This window comes from Seriola lalandi, unplaced genomic scaffold (genome assembly GCF_002814215.2).
Source record: "Seriola lalandi dorsalis isolate HSWRI2012SDOR001 ecotype SW California unplaced genomic scaffold, Sedor1 jcf7180002055008, whole genome shotgun sequence".
NCBI lineage: Eukaryota > Metazoa > Chordata > Actinopteri > Carangiformes > Carangidae > Seriola > Seriola lalandi.
The window spans coordinates 4,193,204-4,209,246 of record NW_019525551.1 but is presented as its reverse complement, the minus strand read 5'-3'; the positions used below and the strand labels follow the sequence as shown (position 1 = coordinate 4,209,246).

Here is a 16,043-nt window from a genome sequence, read left to right as displayed (position 1 = left end):
CGTGTAAAGTTTTTCAACCATTACACTCCTCGCTGCTGGTTTCCTGTAATGTTGACAGTAAGGTTTGATTTCCTACCAGGCAAAACATCCAGGCCCCGGACCCTCAGGGGCCCCGGCAGTTTTCATTGATATTTAAAAGTACAACGCTAAGGCAGATTATTAATGATAATGATATGGTCTTGTTGAGGGAGCCTTGTGCCAAAACATGTGGTGCAAATTCCTAAATAGATTTGTCTTTATTCAAATTACTGTGTGGGCAAAAAGGGCCCACGACTAATCTTTGCCCTGCGGCCTCCTTGCAGGTTAATCTGGGGCTTGTCAGTGGAGGAATAAAAGCTTTTCTACAGGTAAAAGTCAGTCGAAGTATTATTGGACATCGACAGCTCTGAGGATTACCTCCTCTGTCCCTGGTCAGTCTTGCAGGTGCTGCTACTGCCATCTTGTGGTCGATTGTCACTACGTCAGTCATCGGAGAGCAACACCTCTCTCTTAAACCATGTTCTGTTTGGCAGAAAGCAGCTTTACTTACAGGAGACAGTGATATTGGAAAAGTCAGAGCAGGAAAAGGACATAAAAATGAATAACCTCTGGTGTGATGTAGTGGAAAGTCCCATTTCTCTTTTCTACTGTATAAATTATGATGATTTCTGAAAGTTAATTTTCCATGACAGAAAATTATGGCTGCAATACTGGAGTGGTTGTTCAAGGTTGCTAGCTTTGCCTCAAAAGCCTGGAGAAGAAAGGGAGATGGATAATTTAATCAGCATTTATTCAGATTTTGCAGAACTATATATCTGTTCTTGTCAGTGATTTATGAATTCTGTTGTCAGCAATGATGATCTGAAGATTAGATTGAGAAATTTTGTTCTCCATTTTTGGACTTTCACTGTTTGGAAACACAGAACTCTGGTCCTGATTTGTATGGAAAGTGATTGTGGGCTGGGCAAAGTTCAATGCATAATTCATAATACTAATAAATACTAATACCAGTGATGGAGATTGAGAACATAAATGTTTATTTGTGCATCTTCAGGTATTGTAATAGATTCTGGGAAAACCTTGAGATGTTATTACATTATGAAATCCCCAAGAACAAGAAACATGATGTTAATAATCTGGGACTGATAACAGAAGTAGTTGAGTTAAGAATCAGCCTGTATCTGTAAAATCTACTAGAACAATATAGTTGAACAGATACAGATAATAAATGCCTGTATATTTGTAACAATTTAAGTTTAAATTTACTCCACAAAAGAAGTTATGTTATGCCTTGTGTTGTAAGTCCTTAATTAAATTATTAAATGTGTATATACTGCTTATGAATATTAATTAGGTAGATTTAAAGTGAAGTGTTACCAAAATAAGAAATAAAAATCTGTATGTCTAAAATCAAGAAAATCCAATAGACATTTATATAGAAATTGCAATACTAACAAACGTTCAGATAATATTAAATGAAAGAAATGAGAATTTAAAAACCACACAGCATAGTTTGATTTTGACAGATGGCGTTTATTCTCACCAGGCATCTGACATTAGAATCGCTACAGAGTCTGCCATGTGGGGATGGCAACTAAAACTCCAGAGGGGAACGCCCAGGATGTGTGTAACAGGGACAGCATAACAAATGAAAAGAAGAAAAAGAAAAACTAACCATAGGCCACTAAACACAACTCGCCACCTCACTGGAGGAAAAGCTCTATTCTTGGCATTATTGATGCCGCTCGTCAGTCTTCCTGCCAATTCTGGTCCTCTCGGCATGAGACCGTGTTCAGGCCGGTGGTCCCACAAAACTAACATTCAGTCAGGTTTTTTTTTTTTTTGTTTGTTTTTAAATACATTGTTTACATACATTAGATATGTATTTAGAATAACGCCTACAGCTGCTGTTTCACTGAACATTCAAAAGTGACAGCACACAATCGTGACAAACAGATCAGTTACATCAGGGAGACCACGGAGTCTCCAGGAAGGCCCCACAAGGATCAGAACTGGGAGACAGACGTCAGTCGACGTGGCTAGGCTCACAAATCGGGCAGAGTCTGAAGGACTCTCCTCTCAAAAAAACAAAACAAAAAAAATACTATTACATATATACACATACACAATGCTACGGTACCGAGCGGACCTCACCCGGAGTCCACGACTCGAAGCCCTCTTATAGGGTGGAAGAAGGTGAGCACACGACTTAGCAGCGTGGAAGTTAGACGACAACTCAGCAGTGTAGGTTCATGTGAGCGTTAATAGCAACGTGTGAGGAGTGAACACACATTTTTTTACACACGATGAAACATGGACAACAAGTGTAGAAGATCCTCGAACGCTGAACCTGCTCATATTTAAGAAAGATTAAGTTTACGTCAAACACTTATTAGGTCTATTTTCACAAGTGCTCAAAAGTTAAAGGAATAGTTCAACATTTTGGGAAATACCTTTATTTGTTTTCTTCCACAGAGTTAGAAGAGAAAATTAATACCACTATCATGTCTAAACAGTGAACATGAAGCTACAGCTAGTTATCTTAGCTTAGCATAAGCAATGGAAACAGGTAACGGCACCGCCAAAGGTCACTAACTGTTATTACATCTTGTTTGTTTAATCCAACAAAATCCAAAGTGTAAAAATGGAGCAGGAAAAGAAAGTTACTGAGCCTGGCTAAAAAATAGTTATTGTAAAACCACAAACTGTCATTTTACACTTTAACACATTTGTACGGATTAAACAAACAAGACATAATGTGTAAGTCATTGATTCAGAAGAGCTGGTACGCAAATTTTAGCGCTAGCTGTTTCTCCATGTTTCCAGGCTTTATGCTAAGCTAAGGCTATAGCTTACGTTTAACATAACGACCCATGACATGACGGATGTAAAAGTGGTATCAATCTTCTCCTCTAACTCTCAGCAAGAAAACAAATAATCTCATTTCGCAAAATGTCAAACTCTTGTGTGAAGTGGGAGTGTTGCCGTGACGTGATCTGTTCACGAGTGCGGTGCAGGACAGCAAAGACAACGAGTCGCACAATTTTGGTTGCTGATCTGAAGCAGCTGCAGAAATTGAAAAAGAGAAGAGCACAAAAGCAGGAGTGGGGAGTTAAGGGTGAAGGGTGATTTGTCTTATTCACATACAGTAAAGCCACTTTTGTTCATTGGGAAAAGGAGCGCGGGGACATTGGTTCTGCTTCAATTGCAGAGAAACAATCCCAAGAAACTGGAGAACTGGGTTGTGAAGACCAGCTACCAACCTGTTAGCTCTGCCACCTTTTTCTCCTCTAACACTCAACTTCCTGTATATCTTATCTAATCTAACCACACACACTGCTACCCTTCCCCTGGGTAATTGTGTGTCTGTGGATGCATTGTTTCCTGGCACAACGCTGAATATATGCTGAGCTGCAGAGATGTTTTCTGAGTGTTAAATAATCGTCTTGTGAGTTCAAGTTCCTGTCAAGATTCAGGGTGAAGAACTGCCTACAGCGCAACAGAGAGAGAGAAGATTCATTAACAATACAGTGAACTAAGTCTGATTAGCAGGAGCCTCTGAGAGTACAGAGTCTAACAAAACAGTTATTGTGTTAGTTACTCTTGAGACAACGTTACTTTAGCGTTTCCTCTTGGCGCAGGTTACATGGCAATGACAGTGTGTGTGTGTGTTTGTGTGTGTGTGTCTCTCAGGAGTGAGCGTTGGGCGTCAGAGGGTAGGGGTCAAAGTGCAGGGAAGCAGCATCAAAGGATGCTGTTAATGTCCTTCCAGAGTCAAACCCAGCGGGTGGCGCTGCATTCAGTTACTTGCCACCTCGTCTGCATTGTCAACCGTCTCTAAGGTGCTGTCTAGTCCACCGCGAGCACGCCAGATCTTCACTGTCCGGTCACTGCAAGACAGTAACACACAAAAGTAAGTGGCAGGGAAGTCATAGACCAGGTGCACAGAGAGCAAGCTGCTTGGTTCAGAGCTTTAGGATTAAATTAAATCACAATTTGATTGAATTCAAAAAGCATAAATTAGTATTTGGCTCCAACATATATCATGACTTCACCAAAACAGGTACACCAAGCTCCTCAGGTCATCAAAACAAGGTCTCCTGGTTGTGCCCCTGTCAAGTTTTACACTCCAGGGTCCTGTTTCACAAAAGCACTTTGCTGGCACTGCTCGCATGCAGACAGATGACAGCTGTGTCACATTACAAACGATCGTCACTTGCAAATTAAAGGGCAAAGGATCCAACTTTTGAAACTGCAGCTTGGGTGCTGACTGACTCTAGGTCATGGACTCTGGTCAAGAGTCGCCCTCTGTTTCCACACCTATTTCTTCTCTAAGGCATTTCACTGATGCTTTCTTACCTCAATTTGTTCTTATTCTTTTAACAGTTTTTGTCTTTGATTAACATATTGTCATGGTCAGATTGTGGTCAGTTGTCTTAATGATTGGTTGCTGAATGACAAGAAGGCGGGTCTCTAATACCAACCTGCTAGAGGCCGATGCTAAGAAACATCAGAGAGAAAAAGAGAGCAAAGTAGGAAGGAGAAAAACCAATGCAAGAAAGTTGACGTGCTGCCAAGTAGTGAGAAGCTGCTGCAGTTGAGACAGTGATGAACAATAAATGATAATCCTCATCCTTGAAGTATTTTGGTCCAGTTTCTGTTTGTGTGTATTTTTCAACCTAAATGAATTCAAAGCAACGCTGAGTCAGCAGTGCACAGTTTGGTAACACAGGAGAACGTAACAATCTGCTGTGTTACTGTAGAAAATCTGAAGAAATCAATAAACACTCACCCCCTCTGACCCTTACTGGAGTTAAAATGAATACTCTGGCTTTCTTTCATTGACGGCTGATTTTATTTTCTGACATCATATTTGGTGCTTTTCAATTCCTGCTTTGCGCTGCAGCTCAGGAACATGTCCATGTCATCCCAACTGAATTGATCCAGTTTGTTTTCAACAGAAAAACGCAGAAGTAAAAAATCATAACAGTAAATTTAAAAAAGCAAAGAGCTGTAAACTTGATCAGGGGGGTAGTAACAGATTCTTGGTAAAGGCAAGTTTGAGTTTTTGGCGAAGTGACCAGCAGAGAGTCTGTGGTTCTGTGAGGTCTACCAGGGACATCACTGTGCAGCTCTTCATTTGAATAGTCAGGGGCAAGTGAATAAGTGAATGAAGAAATCTACTGTGTAGAAAACAACATTTTAAAATTGTATCTGTAAATTATCTTGAAGCCAAAGCGTAACTATCTTAAAGTGTGTGTGTGTGTGTGTGTGTGTGTGTGTGACTCACTCTGAGGCGGTGAACAGGTGGCTGCTGTTGGTAGAAATTCCGTTGATGGGGCTCTCGTGACCCTTGAGCTCCCCGAGGGTCCCCAGTGTGTCCGTGTGCCACAGCTTGAGCACCCCACCTCTGCAGCCGCTGAGCAGGGCAGGGGAGCCGGGGACGACGCCCAGTGCACACACCCAGTCACGGTGAGCGTTAGGGACTTGCTGATGGAGACAGAGACGAGTGTGGGTTGAATGAAAAGGTTGAGACCAGTCTAATCTGTAAACGGTCTCACCATCGACTGAACGAGGAGTCTGTTCTCTCACAGCTGAGCAGATAAATTAAAGTCTCTCTGCAGAACAATAAGACATTTGTACAGATGAAAAGTTATTTTCTGTGATAGTAAAATTCATTTGTGTGCTCCAGTGAATTCTTCTGAGCAGCTGCTGCGAAGACTTTCTGAAATTTAGATTTCCTTAAAACTTTTTCATGTAAAGACTCATGACAGAATCTCTTTCTCATGTATTTTTGTTCTTTTGAAGTAGTGTGTCAGCCATTATGAGACTTTATATAGTAAAATCAGTGTTTAACTTTACAAATATACCAGGGAGGAAACATCTGAAAAGGCAATAATGCTTATCAGTAGGACACAACAAGAAATGAACTGTGGTCTAAACTGTCAGAAATAAACTCCAGAATGATCATTTGCATTATTTTAATAATTGAAAGTTCACAGTGGCAAAGTTTTATCTTAAGTAATCCACTGAGCACAGCTGAACAAAGTGCTGTGTTGGTGTAGTGATGGGAAAAGCCCCCCCAAAAAAACAGCCAAAAAACACAAAATAAAATAAAAATTTCAGATATAGGCAAGATATACATTTGTATCTGGGAGACTGAAAATGTATTTTTATTCTTCTGTTTTTGTTCTGTTTTATAAATATTTATATACTTTCTATTTTATTTTATTCTTTCTTTTTACATTCCCTTCTGTTTCTTTTATACCTTCTCTTATTCCCTCTTCCTATACTACGTAAAGCACTCAGCTCAGTCTCCTCAGTCTATCTTTGTGATGTATTTGCTGCCATATGCACCATTTAACTCATCCAGTACCTGCAGCAGGTCTTTGCGGTCCAGGTCCCACTTCTTGATGCCGTTGTCTCGGGAGCCGCTGAAGAAAATGTCCCCCTGCACCACCAGAGACTCGATACCGTCGTAATGTGGCGGTTCAAAGTTGTGTGTGGGGCTGATGCTCCCCAGAGAGCCCTCAGTCACATCAAACAGCTGCAACAACCACAACAACACGTTAGAGGTGGAACATGTGTCCTTTGTTGTGAAATCAAAGGGTGTTTTATTATCAAGTGAAACATGCAGCAGCTCTTTATTTACAGTTACAATATTACTTTTATTACACTCAAGGCAACCAGTTAAATGTTGTGTGATGTGGCTTGTCCTTGTTTTGCATTCCTGGATGTTTTAGCTGAACAAAGAGTCTAAATGTATGCCGTCTTCACCAGGACTCACACACACGAAACACACCTTAACGTAATGGTCCTTGGACCCGGTGATCACCAGGTCTTGGTTGTTTCCGGACTGATCCACGGTCAGACACATTACTGGACCGAGGTGACCAGTAAGTTTCCCAGTGGAGGCAAATCTGGCAGAGACAAATGTTAATCAATGCTTCCATTCAACAGTAAAAATCCCAGTGTATAAATCTGGCCAACACGAAACCTGATCACATGACATTACAAAACACTTTTAGCCTTTAAGTTACAGCAGGTGAACTGTTAGACATTTACTGAAGAAATAGCCCAATAATGTTTAAAAGGTTTCATGAGGGCAAACAAAGTCGGTGAATAAAGTTAGCAGTGTTCAATCTCAGCGTAAATTAGTGTGTTCTTGCAGGTCAGATTGTCCGTCAGTCTGTCAGTTATCAGCTGTTTTTATTTTCAAAGTGAAAAAAGGCAATTCATCAAAACTAACAGCAGTCAGCTAACGATGGATGACAGGGATGGATTAGATACCAGCCAGGTTTTCATACAGTCTGCAGCTAAAACAGATTGGGCTTTGTTATCAACTCAAGGTGTGTGTGTGTGACTCATCAGACAGTGGTGCAGAGGTGTCGTGGGAAGTGAAGAAGAGGTGGTGGGAATGATAAACACACAGCCTGCAGGGTTCATGTCAGTCTGGCTTTCAATACACAAAACAGAATCTTTGCACTGACATTGTCTTACAGTAAAAATGCAGCTTTCTGGTGACTAATAATTTTATTTTGAGTGTAGTGTTACAACAAAATCGTCACATTTCCATGTTCTTTAAGAAAGAGGGCAACGTACTACTTTTACCAATATAAACAGTCTCAAAGTTTAAAATGACTGATCTAATTTTCCATTAACATTTAGTATGGCAGCATGTTTGTGTTAATCTCAATATACACGTCACCTGCTGAGTGTCCGGAAACACATCACTAACATTATATAATGCCCCTGTGCTCACCTCCTCAGATCCCAGACTCGGACTGAGTTTCCGGCGGCGGCGTACAGAACCGTCCCGTTGGGGTTGAGAGCGATCTGGTTGATCTGATTCTCTCCTGCTGGGATGGCGACAGTTCGGCTGGTGCTAGACGCACAGATATCCCCAACATTAACCTGACCAGAGGACCTGAGGACACGTGTATGAAACATTTAGGAATCTACATCAGGTAGAAAAACAACACTCTTCCACTCACCCAGACTTGTGATCTTGTCAAGAATTCCTGATGAAATCATTAAATGCTGTTGCTGCAGCAACACAATCTCATAACACTTTCATAACAGATGACAGTGTTGCAGCTTTAAGGCACACTGATGAATTCTGGCGCTATATTTTATTTTAAGATTTAATTAGGAAGAATTAGGAACTTTTAACACATTTGTATATTTTCACAGATTTTTAAACAAGGGTGACAAATACATACATTTCCTTCTACACCTCTTGTCACTTTAAACATAAAGTAAATAAAGCAAAACATAACCAAGCTCATACTGCAGGGAGTTCAATGTGAGTTCAACGTGTATGGAAAATGTAATGGCATGAGTGAACCTGTGTGTCCTGTTTAGCTGCTTGTGGTGAGAACATACAGTGTCTCAGGGTCGTGCTGAAGTTCTGCTAAAAAGGACAAGACAAATGTATGATGGCCCTGAGAGCTCAACACACTGCAAACACATTCAGAAAACATGCACATCACAACACATGCACTGCAAATACTCACAACACGACTGAAATGTTTCCAGGGGGACAGTAGAAAGTGATGAACTTGTTGTTGTTTAATGCTTTGTGACCTTTGAGGTTAAAAGCATTGGACAAGTGCACATGAATGTATGATGTATGATGCAAGTTGGACTCAAACCCGTGCCGTTGCGGTTAGGACTACGCCTTCATGGTACGCGCTCGACGAGGGGAACCACTGGGGCGCCCCCTCATCACCTTTAAGTATCCGCTGGAAACACTTTGGTTGTGTTGTGAGTACTTGCAGTGCATGTGTTGTCAAACTGATGAAGATGTTTTCTGAATGGGTTTGTGTTTTGTCTGTTAGCAGTGTGTTGAGCTCTCAGGGCCACCGTACAGAGCATCGAGACAGTCACACTCACGTTAGAGTTCGGATGCACTTGGCCGAGTCCCGGATGTCCCACACTTTGATGTAGGAGGTTGAGACAGTGAAGACCAAACTGGAGCTGTAGCGGACTGACACCACGTTGTTGGGGTGACCGGCTAGGGACATTATCTCCTGACCCGTCACCAGGTTCCACACCTTACAGGTCCGGTCTGCAGGACAACATACAGTCTGTCATTTACTGCATCATCAGAAATACAGGCAGAGCTCAGAAGAGGAGCAAGCTCAACAGCTCAAGATCAAGACTGACAGGAAGTTAATCCTACAGCATGGTACAGGTTCTCCCTTATAACAAAACCAAACACAGCAGCTGATCTATCTGTGGGTATAACTGTGGAGCTGACTGCCTGTATATTTACCTTCAATAGTTTTCTAGTTCATCATGTTTAAAAGCTCCTCCACCATAAGAGTTTTACTGTCTGTCTGATGCCATTTTATTTCATCAGCTCATTTATTTATATACTGTGCAGATGAAAATCTTAATTAGTCCCTGTCAGGTTTTATTTGCTGTTATATAACAGCATGTCAAAGTGTATAAATAAAAAGAGTTAGAGTGAGGAAGAGTTAGAGTGAGGAAGGAAGGAGGCAGGGAGGGAGGGAGGGAGGGTTGTGGGTATTGACCTTTGGATCCAGTGAAGAGAAGGTCATCAGTGCAGTCGACACAGAGAACAGCTTTACTGTGTCCCTCTGCCACATGGACACACTGCAACGTCGCCGAGCGGCTGCTTTTAGTGGGTGGCACCGGGTTAATCACGCCCCTTGAAAACACATACACACACACATCATCATCAGTTGGTACAGTTTTGACATAACCCTGTCTAAAAATCTGAGTGCAGCGCAGAGCTAAATCACACCCACACATGCACAGCATGCAGCTCTCGTGGCTGATCAGCACAACGCTGCAAATCAAAAACAGAGAGAAATGACAGTAACAGTCCAGAAGAAAATGAGGAGACAGCTGTGAACAGAGTCACCCTTATTATGCTGAAGAAGAAGAAGGATCTAAAAATACGGCTGTGTCTTCAGATGCTTCTCTTGTCCAGCTCGTAATAGATTTAAAACAAACACCCAAAGAGACAAAGACGGACGATCATTGGAAAACAAGTGCTGGATCATCATGGGATGCAAGTTCGAAAGCATCACAAGAACTTAGATCGATCTCTAATTGGCTGCTTGTGTTGACAAATTGGCATCTGATAGTGTAATTGTACAGCCACTGCTCTGTAACAGTTGTTTCTGTCAGTGTCAGAGGAGCAGCAGGACGAGCTGGTGGTGTGCCACAGATCAAGACGTCGATACTCAGGACTTGTAGATGAATGAGGTTTAAATGAGCCGCAGAGTGAAAAGTAAAAGCTCCAATGAGATGAAACAAGACTAATAAATAGAGGGCTGAGGGTTCAGGCTCGATAGCAGTAATAAGCTTAACAAGATTACACTGTTTGGGTTTATTGTCATTATCCACTGATCCCAGAGAGGATATCCATCCATGGTTTTTAACCACATTTAACTGGTTGTGTCTGGTTCACGCACAAGGACACCACAGCAGTGAGGGGGGGGGGCACCTCTGGGAGGCTCTGGTTACTGGACGGTCTGATGAGCTGCTTCTCCGCCCTACAGCAAAGCTCAGCTGTGACATTTGTCCACACAAGTGTCGGTCATGATGAGAAGAGGGTGGAACCCACACCATATGCATCTGTGTTTCAGCTTCACCTCTGCCCTGAGCACCACAGGTGAAGTCTGAGAGGACCTTGTGACAAATAAAAAACAAAGTTGTACTTGGGCGGGTCGGAATGAGGAGGAGAACCAGAGCGGAGGATGTGGTTGGAGGACAGGTGGAGGCATCCGTCCATCCTGCGGTGGAAAAGAATATCCAATAAACCTGAGAGCTGATTAGCTCCCGATAGCTCCTGAAACACTAATTACTTCCTGTTCTTATCATGCTCCTTAATTTTTTCCTCATCAATCTTTATTTGGTACAACTGAACTTCAACAAGAGCTAATTCTAGTTTGAGCTCATGAATGATAAAGTATTTTAAAATCAAAACAATCATGTAACGTTAGTCTATACCTTACCAGTGGTGTAGCACACCTCAGCTACAAACATTTTCTACCTTCTATGCAGCCATTGATTTCAGGTCACACCAGAACAACTGTTTTGTTATTGTAATAAGAGAAGAAGAAATATTCTGTGGTGCCCTCAAAAAGTCCCACAATGGGAACACAGCAGTTGCGTCCATGGCACATAAACTACTTTTTGCTTCAGTGCTTTAAATCTGATAGACGTGTAAACTACTGTTTGTAAATAAAAGTGTCTGAAATCTTAATGTACTACCGACTACTGTATAAAGGTGTTTATTATGCAGAAAATAATTTGTAAACCTCTTGTTTTGAAAACACTTCCTTATCAAACATCAAGAAAACAAGGACATGATGGAAAAATAAATTTGATATTAAGCTCTTTCTTGGATTAAAAATGAAAGTCTTCTGGCATCTGACTTTTAAATACCTGAAATCCATCGATAAAGAATCCTTCTGACCAAAAACAAGAGTAGGTCACAACCTAGTATATGGCAGGACAGCGTGTGGTCAATGGTCGTTGAAAACGGCTGTAAACACCTGACATCATCGCGTTGCATCTGAAAACTAGATGTTTACTATGATGAACTGTCACCTGCAAGTCTGTTTAAATCAATTTCCATTATATTCATTACAGCTAAATGAATGGAAAAGAACGACTGCATGGAAGGTGGAACATAGATTTTCAGATCTATGGTATTACTTTGATCAGTAACAATATGCATTAAGATGCGCGACCCACTAGTAATGTGTTAGGACCCTTGTAGAGTCTGGTTTGTACTGGCAGTGTGCACCTTAGATTACAAAACACTACACAATAATCAAAATGATGACAACACTTCACTACATGATCAGAATGTGTCCGTACTTGTACATATCGACATGTGTCCTTAATTGCTACATTAACAGGAAACAGACATTAGCCAACATCTGAGGAACTGACAGATTCTGGAGTGCAGTGGCCCTGGCCTCATCCCCAGCTCTAATCTGACTCTCTGTCAGGCTAGTGTTGATTTGACTTATCTTTGGTTCTTACTTATCCTGCAGGACGCATGCAGTACGCCCCAGATACCCTGTCATACGGCTAAAAACGACGACGTGGTTACTGGGACGAGCGGTTGGGGGGACAGGAAGTGGTGGGCTGCTCTTCAGGTTCCTGATGACTGGGCTGTGAAGGAAGACAGTGGGGCTGCCAATTAAGCTGCAGCATAATTAAAGTGTGTGCTAAGCTGTTTACACACTGGTGGCAGAAGTGTGGGAGGACTACATGAAGACAGAAGGAGGACGCATATGCTGCATTCACGTCATAGGGGAGCAACTGTCAGCAAAGCTTGACAGTAAAGTGTTTGTACGTTCAAACTCATCTGAAGCTGTAAAGATTACTGCTCGATGTGCTTTACTGGGTTTATCAGTATTTTTATTTCAGACCAGTATCATTCTGTCAACATATCCAGTAACAGAGGTTCCTGCCTCACCAGAGCTCCAGAAAACATTTTACAGTAGCTAAAAGCCTAAACAGGGATTCAGTGGTCTGGTGTCAGCATTAACTCGATTCAAGTCAACTTTATTTATAAAACCCAAATCAAAAGGCTTTACAGTCTGTCCAACATACATTCCTTTCATGTTGTGAATAAATTGTACTGGAGGTTTCTCTCTGTAACACGGGAAAATGACCTGGAGGTTTTGGTGTGAAGATGTAAATATTACTGACATAAAACATGTTTCATCAAAGTATCTTCTACCAGCAGCTTAAATCTATTAATAGCCAAGCATGTGTGAAGCTATAATGCTCGTGCAGTGAGCACTGCGTAAAAAAAAAAGAAAAAAAAAGAAAAAAGGACTAATTAGATCCTCATCCATTAAAAATGTCATGTTTCGCCCGAGGGTGGTGGCAGGGTAAATGCCATGTCGTAGCCTCAAGGGTTTATTCTGTCAGGTGTTGTTCTGGCGGCCCAGTGGACAAAACACACAATGTTGCAGCAGCCTGATTCAAGTCTGGTCAGAGACTGTTCTACTTCCTAGTTATTTCCTCCATCAACAAAGAAAACATTTCCAAATAAAAAAACAATCTTTGAAAAAGAATAATGGATCATCTTCTCTGTGAAATCACAAACAGCCATGTAATAAAGAGGCGTTTACTGGCTTTGCCATATGACATGAATGCAGCGATATTCAGTTCTCAAACTGACCACATGCACTCACACTGACCATGCGTGCGTCAGGTTGGCAAACAGCTCCTGTGCACAAAGCACAGAGGTAAGCATGTGCACATCATGCCAACAAAAAAAAAGAAATATTGAGTGATTACTATTCAAAAGTATAATTAACACACTTATGAAGTTTAAAGTAATCTACTATGTTGGAGCTCTGAGACAGGATGTTTAACAGGTAAATACAAGTTGTCTTCACATGATCAGTTCACCCAGCACTTTCTCCTTCACTCACAAAATTTACTCCAAAGACAAGGAAAGGGAAAGGACAGAGATTTCCTCAATAATTAAAATGTTTAGCAGCAGAGGGATTGTTTAGCAAGTTGAACACTGAATTTGAGTCAAATGTACCAGGAGTGAAAAGAGGGTATCACCAATTATCACTATTACAGTTCTAAGAAGACGTTAAATTCAGCATAGAACTTGGCAGGTCAAAGGTTATCACACCAGGCGAAGAGCGTCTGTGATTTAGTCTGACACCACATGCTTCTCCACAGCAGGAAATCGAGAGAAGAAGTATTAATAGAGTTGAAGTTGAAGTTATTTCGCTTATTTTTCTGGCTTTGCAGCCGCAACATCGGCACCAAGCTCTTACTGTTTAATCTCCTTGACCTTTGCCCTGTCAGCCGCTGCGTACGCCTTGTCATAGGTCTTCCTGCGAGAGAGCGGGGAAGGCTCCGGAGCTCGCCTTTCCACCACTGACGAGGTTCTGGAGCCAGAACTGAGCGTTCAGTTTCATCAATTCATCCACAAACAACACAAAGACAGTATACAGAAATAATAATAAAACAGCAGAAGGATGTGAAACAAACATAAAATAATGGCAACAATAAGAAGCATGCAGTACACACAGAAACACAGTTACCTGATGTTTAAAGTCCCAAAACAGAGGTGGTTCTTCGCCAAGCTCATGTTTTAACTACTGAGGATACTGTGCAGGTTTTGTGCTACTCTAACATATAATTGCACTACTGTATCTGCTGATGGATTGCTGTCAGCCAAGGCTCTTTTTTATATACAAGTCAATGAACACCCAGGTCTGAAGCATGGCCTTTCATAAGCCAGTTAAAGCGCTCTGTTAGTCTATTTGCTTCCAGTGTGTCACTCAGCTGTAATAAGGGATTAGAAAGGTAGTTTATGCAGGGGCCATACAAATGTTAATATTTGCTCCTGTCTGCATGCTTTTACGTCAAACAACTCCTCAGGTGGAGGAAGGTACAGATGTAAGGAGGCTCATGAATAATGTGAAACAAGATTAAATGAAGCAGAGGATGAAGCAGCAACATCAAACATGCAGGCAGCAAGGAGGTAGCAATTAATGTGTTAGCAAAGAGTGCCGGGCCTGGACTTACATGCTGCCCATTTTAGAGGAAAAGCCGGGGGAGAGAGCTGTGTAGTCCCTGACTGATGAGCCTGACGTGTCCGTGTCTCCTCCCCCATCTGGTGTCTCAGCTAACGGCAGCATCGGACTGGAGAAGTCTGCGGTGGGCGCGTCGGGAGCAGAGTCAGAGTTTGCGTACAGCAGCTCCATCTGAGTGGTGGTCCTCCTACGAGCCTGTGCAGCACAGGTGAAGGTGGAAAATTAGGATTAAAAAGAAGATGGGTTTATGTGGAAACTGAGGCATAAACACAATAAACTGTGTAATACCTTACTCCTTGTTTTGGTCTCTCCACAGAGTTTCATGAGATCTGATGCTAAAGTGCTGGAAGAAAAAAGAGTTTCATACTGTATGTGAGTATTAATAAAAACAACATAACACAATAATACAATAGAAGATGAGCCTATCTTGAAACCTAAATGTACAAAACAGAAAAAAGGAACCATGAAATCACATATAAACACATAGGGGGCCTAGTCAAACCAAAATAATGTCATATACTTTAATACGTACCATAAAACATCATATAACACAACATGAAACATGACATGAACATAATGTAACAATTAAAAATAAAATAACATAAATACAACAACAGTATATATAACAATCCCACATAATACAAAATAAATGTAAAATTAAATACCTCAACATAACATAAAATGAATTTAAACATAAACATAAGATAAACGCAATAAACCAAGTTATATACTATACCATAAAATCTTGTCATGACAGTACATAGTACAAACTGCTGCTGCTCGTCTTATTACTGGAACAAACAGGTACAGTCACATTACTCTGGTACTTCCTCTCTACATTGGCGCCCTGTTAGATTTCAGATTGATTTAAAAAAAAAAAAAAATTGTTTAATTCTATTTAATCATATCTCAGATACATTGACATGGTGTGTCTCCACCCAAGAGTTGAGATCTGTGGAAGAAGCCCTGCTGGACACCCCAAGCTCAAGGTTTGTGACTAAAGGTGACTGGGCTTTTGCTATAAGAGCCCCTCACCACTCTCCTGACTGAATTCAGATGTTTCAACTCATTAACTTTTAAATCGCCTCTGAAAACGCACGTCATTGTTTCAGCCTTTGGTCTGATATGTGTTTTATTTATTTTGTTTCATCCTTAATTATTCTCCTTACATATTTTATTGCCTTTGTTCACTTATTGTGGATCCTTTTGCATAATGTTTGATATAGGTTTTTATCTCTGCTCGTCTAATGTTACTCAACAAAGCATAGTGTAACCTTTCTTAATATCAGCGGTTCTCAAAGTGGGGTACAGGGACCCCCAGGGGTCCTTTAGGGGGTTCCTTGGGGTCCCTAGCTAAAAAGAGAATTTTCACTATAATTCCATCCATAAGTAATGCGATGACAGAATGTATGACATCTAAAAGTAAACATTTGATCCGATGCGAGTCTTTGGTCTCATGTGTCAAACTGTGGTCTAGTTTAAGAACCGCTGCTTTATATG

At 41.2% G+C, this 16,043-nt stretch overlaps 1 protein-coding gene across 5 annotated transcripts in view; it reads right to left on the bottom strand.

Annotated features, from left to right (window-relative positions):
* Positions 1–1,491: 1,491 nt before the first annotated feature.
* Positions 1,492–16,043, bottom strand: part of LOC111647737 (kinesin-like protein KIF21A) — a 59,140-nt gene continuing 44,588 nt past the window's right edge. For 2 of the 5 annotated variants that reach the window (XM_087171497.1, XM_087171499.1), the window contains 10 exons: positions 14,832–14,886; positions 14,536–14,738; positions 13,779–13,904; positions 9,519–9,655; positions 8,875–9,049; positions 7,742–7,906; positions 6,782–6,899; positions 6,356–6,526; positions 5,270–5,469; positions 1,492–3,869 (listed from right to left, as the gene is read on the bottom strand). In XM_087171497.1, the coding sequence (XP_087027623.1) occupies positions 3,779–3,869; positions 5,270–5,469; positions 6,356–6,526; positions 6,782–6,899; positions 7,742–7,906; positions 8,875–9,049; positions 9,519–9,655; positions 13,779–13,904; positions 14,536–14,738; positions 14,832–14,886 (1,441 nt within the window). In that variant the 3' untranslated portion in view covers positions 1,492–3,778. Of the gene's footprint in view, positions 3,870–5,269; positions 5,470–6,355; positions 6,527–6,781; positions 6,900–7,741; positions 7,907–8,874; positions 9,050–9,518; positions 9,656–10,673; positions 10,749–12,009; positions 12,142–13,778; positions 13,905–14,535; positions 14,739–14,831; positions 14,887–16,043 lie in introns of all 5 variants that reach the window. The other 3 variants (XM_087171501.1, XM_087171498.1, XM_087171500.1) reach the window with 3 other exon arrangements.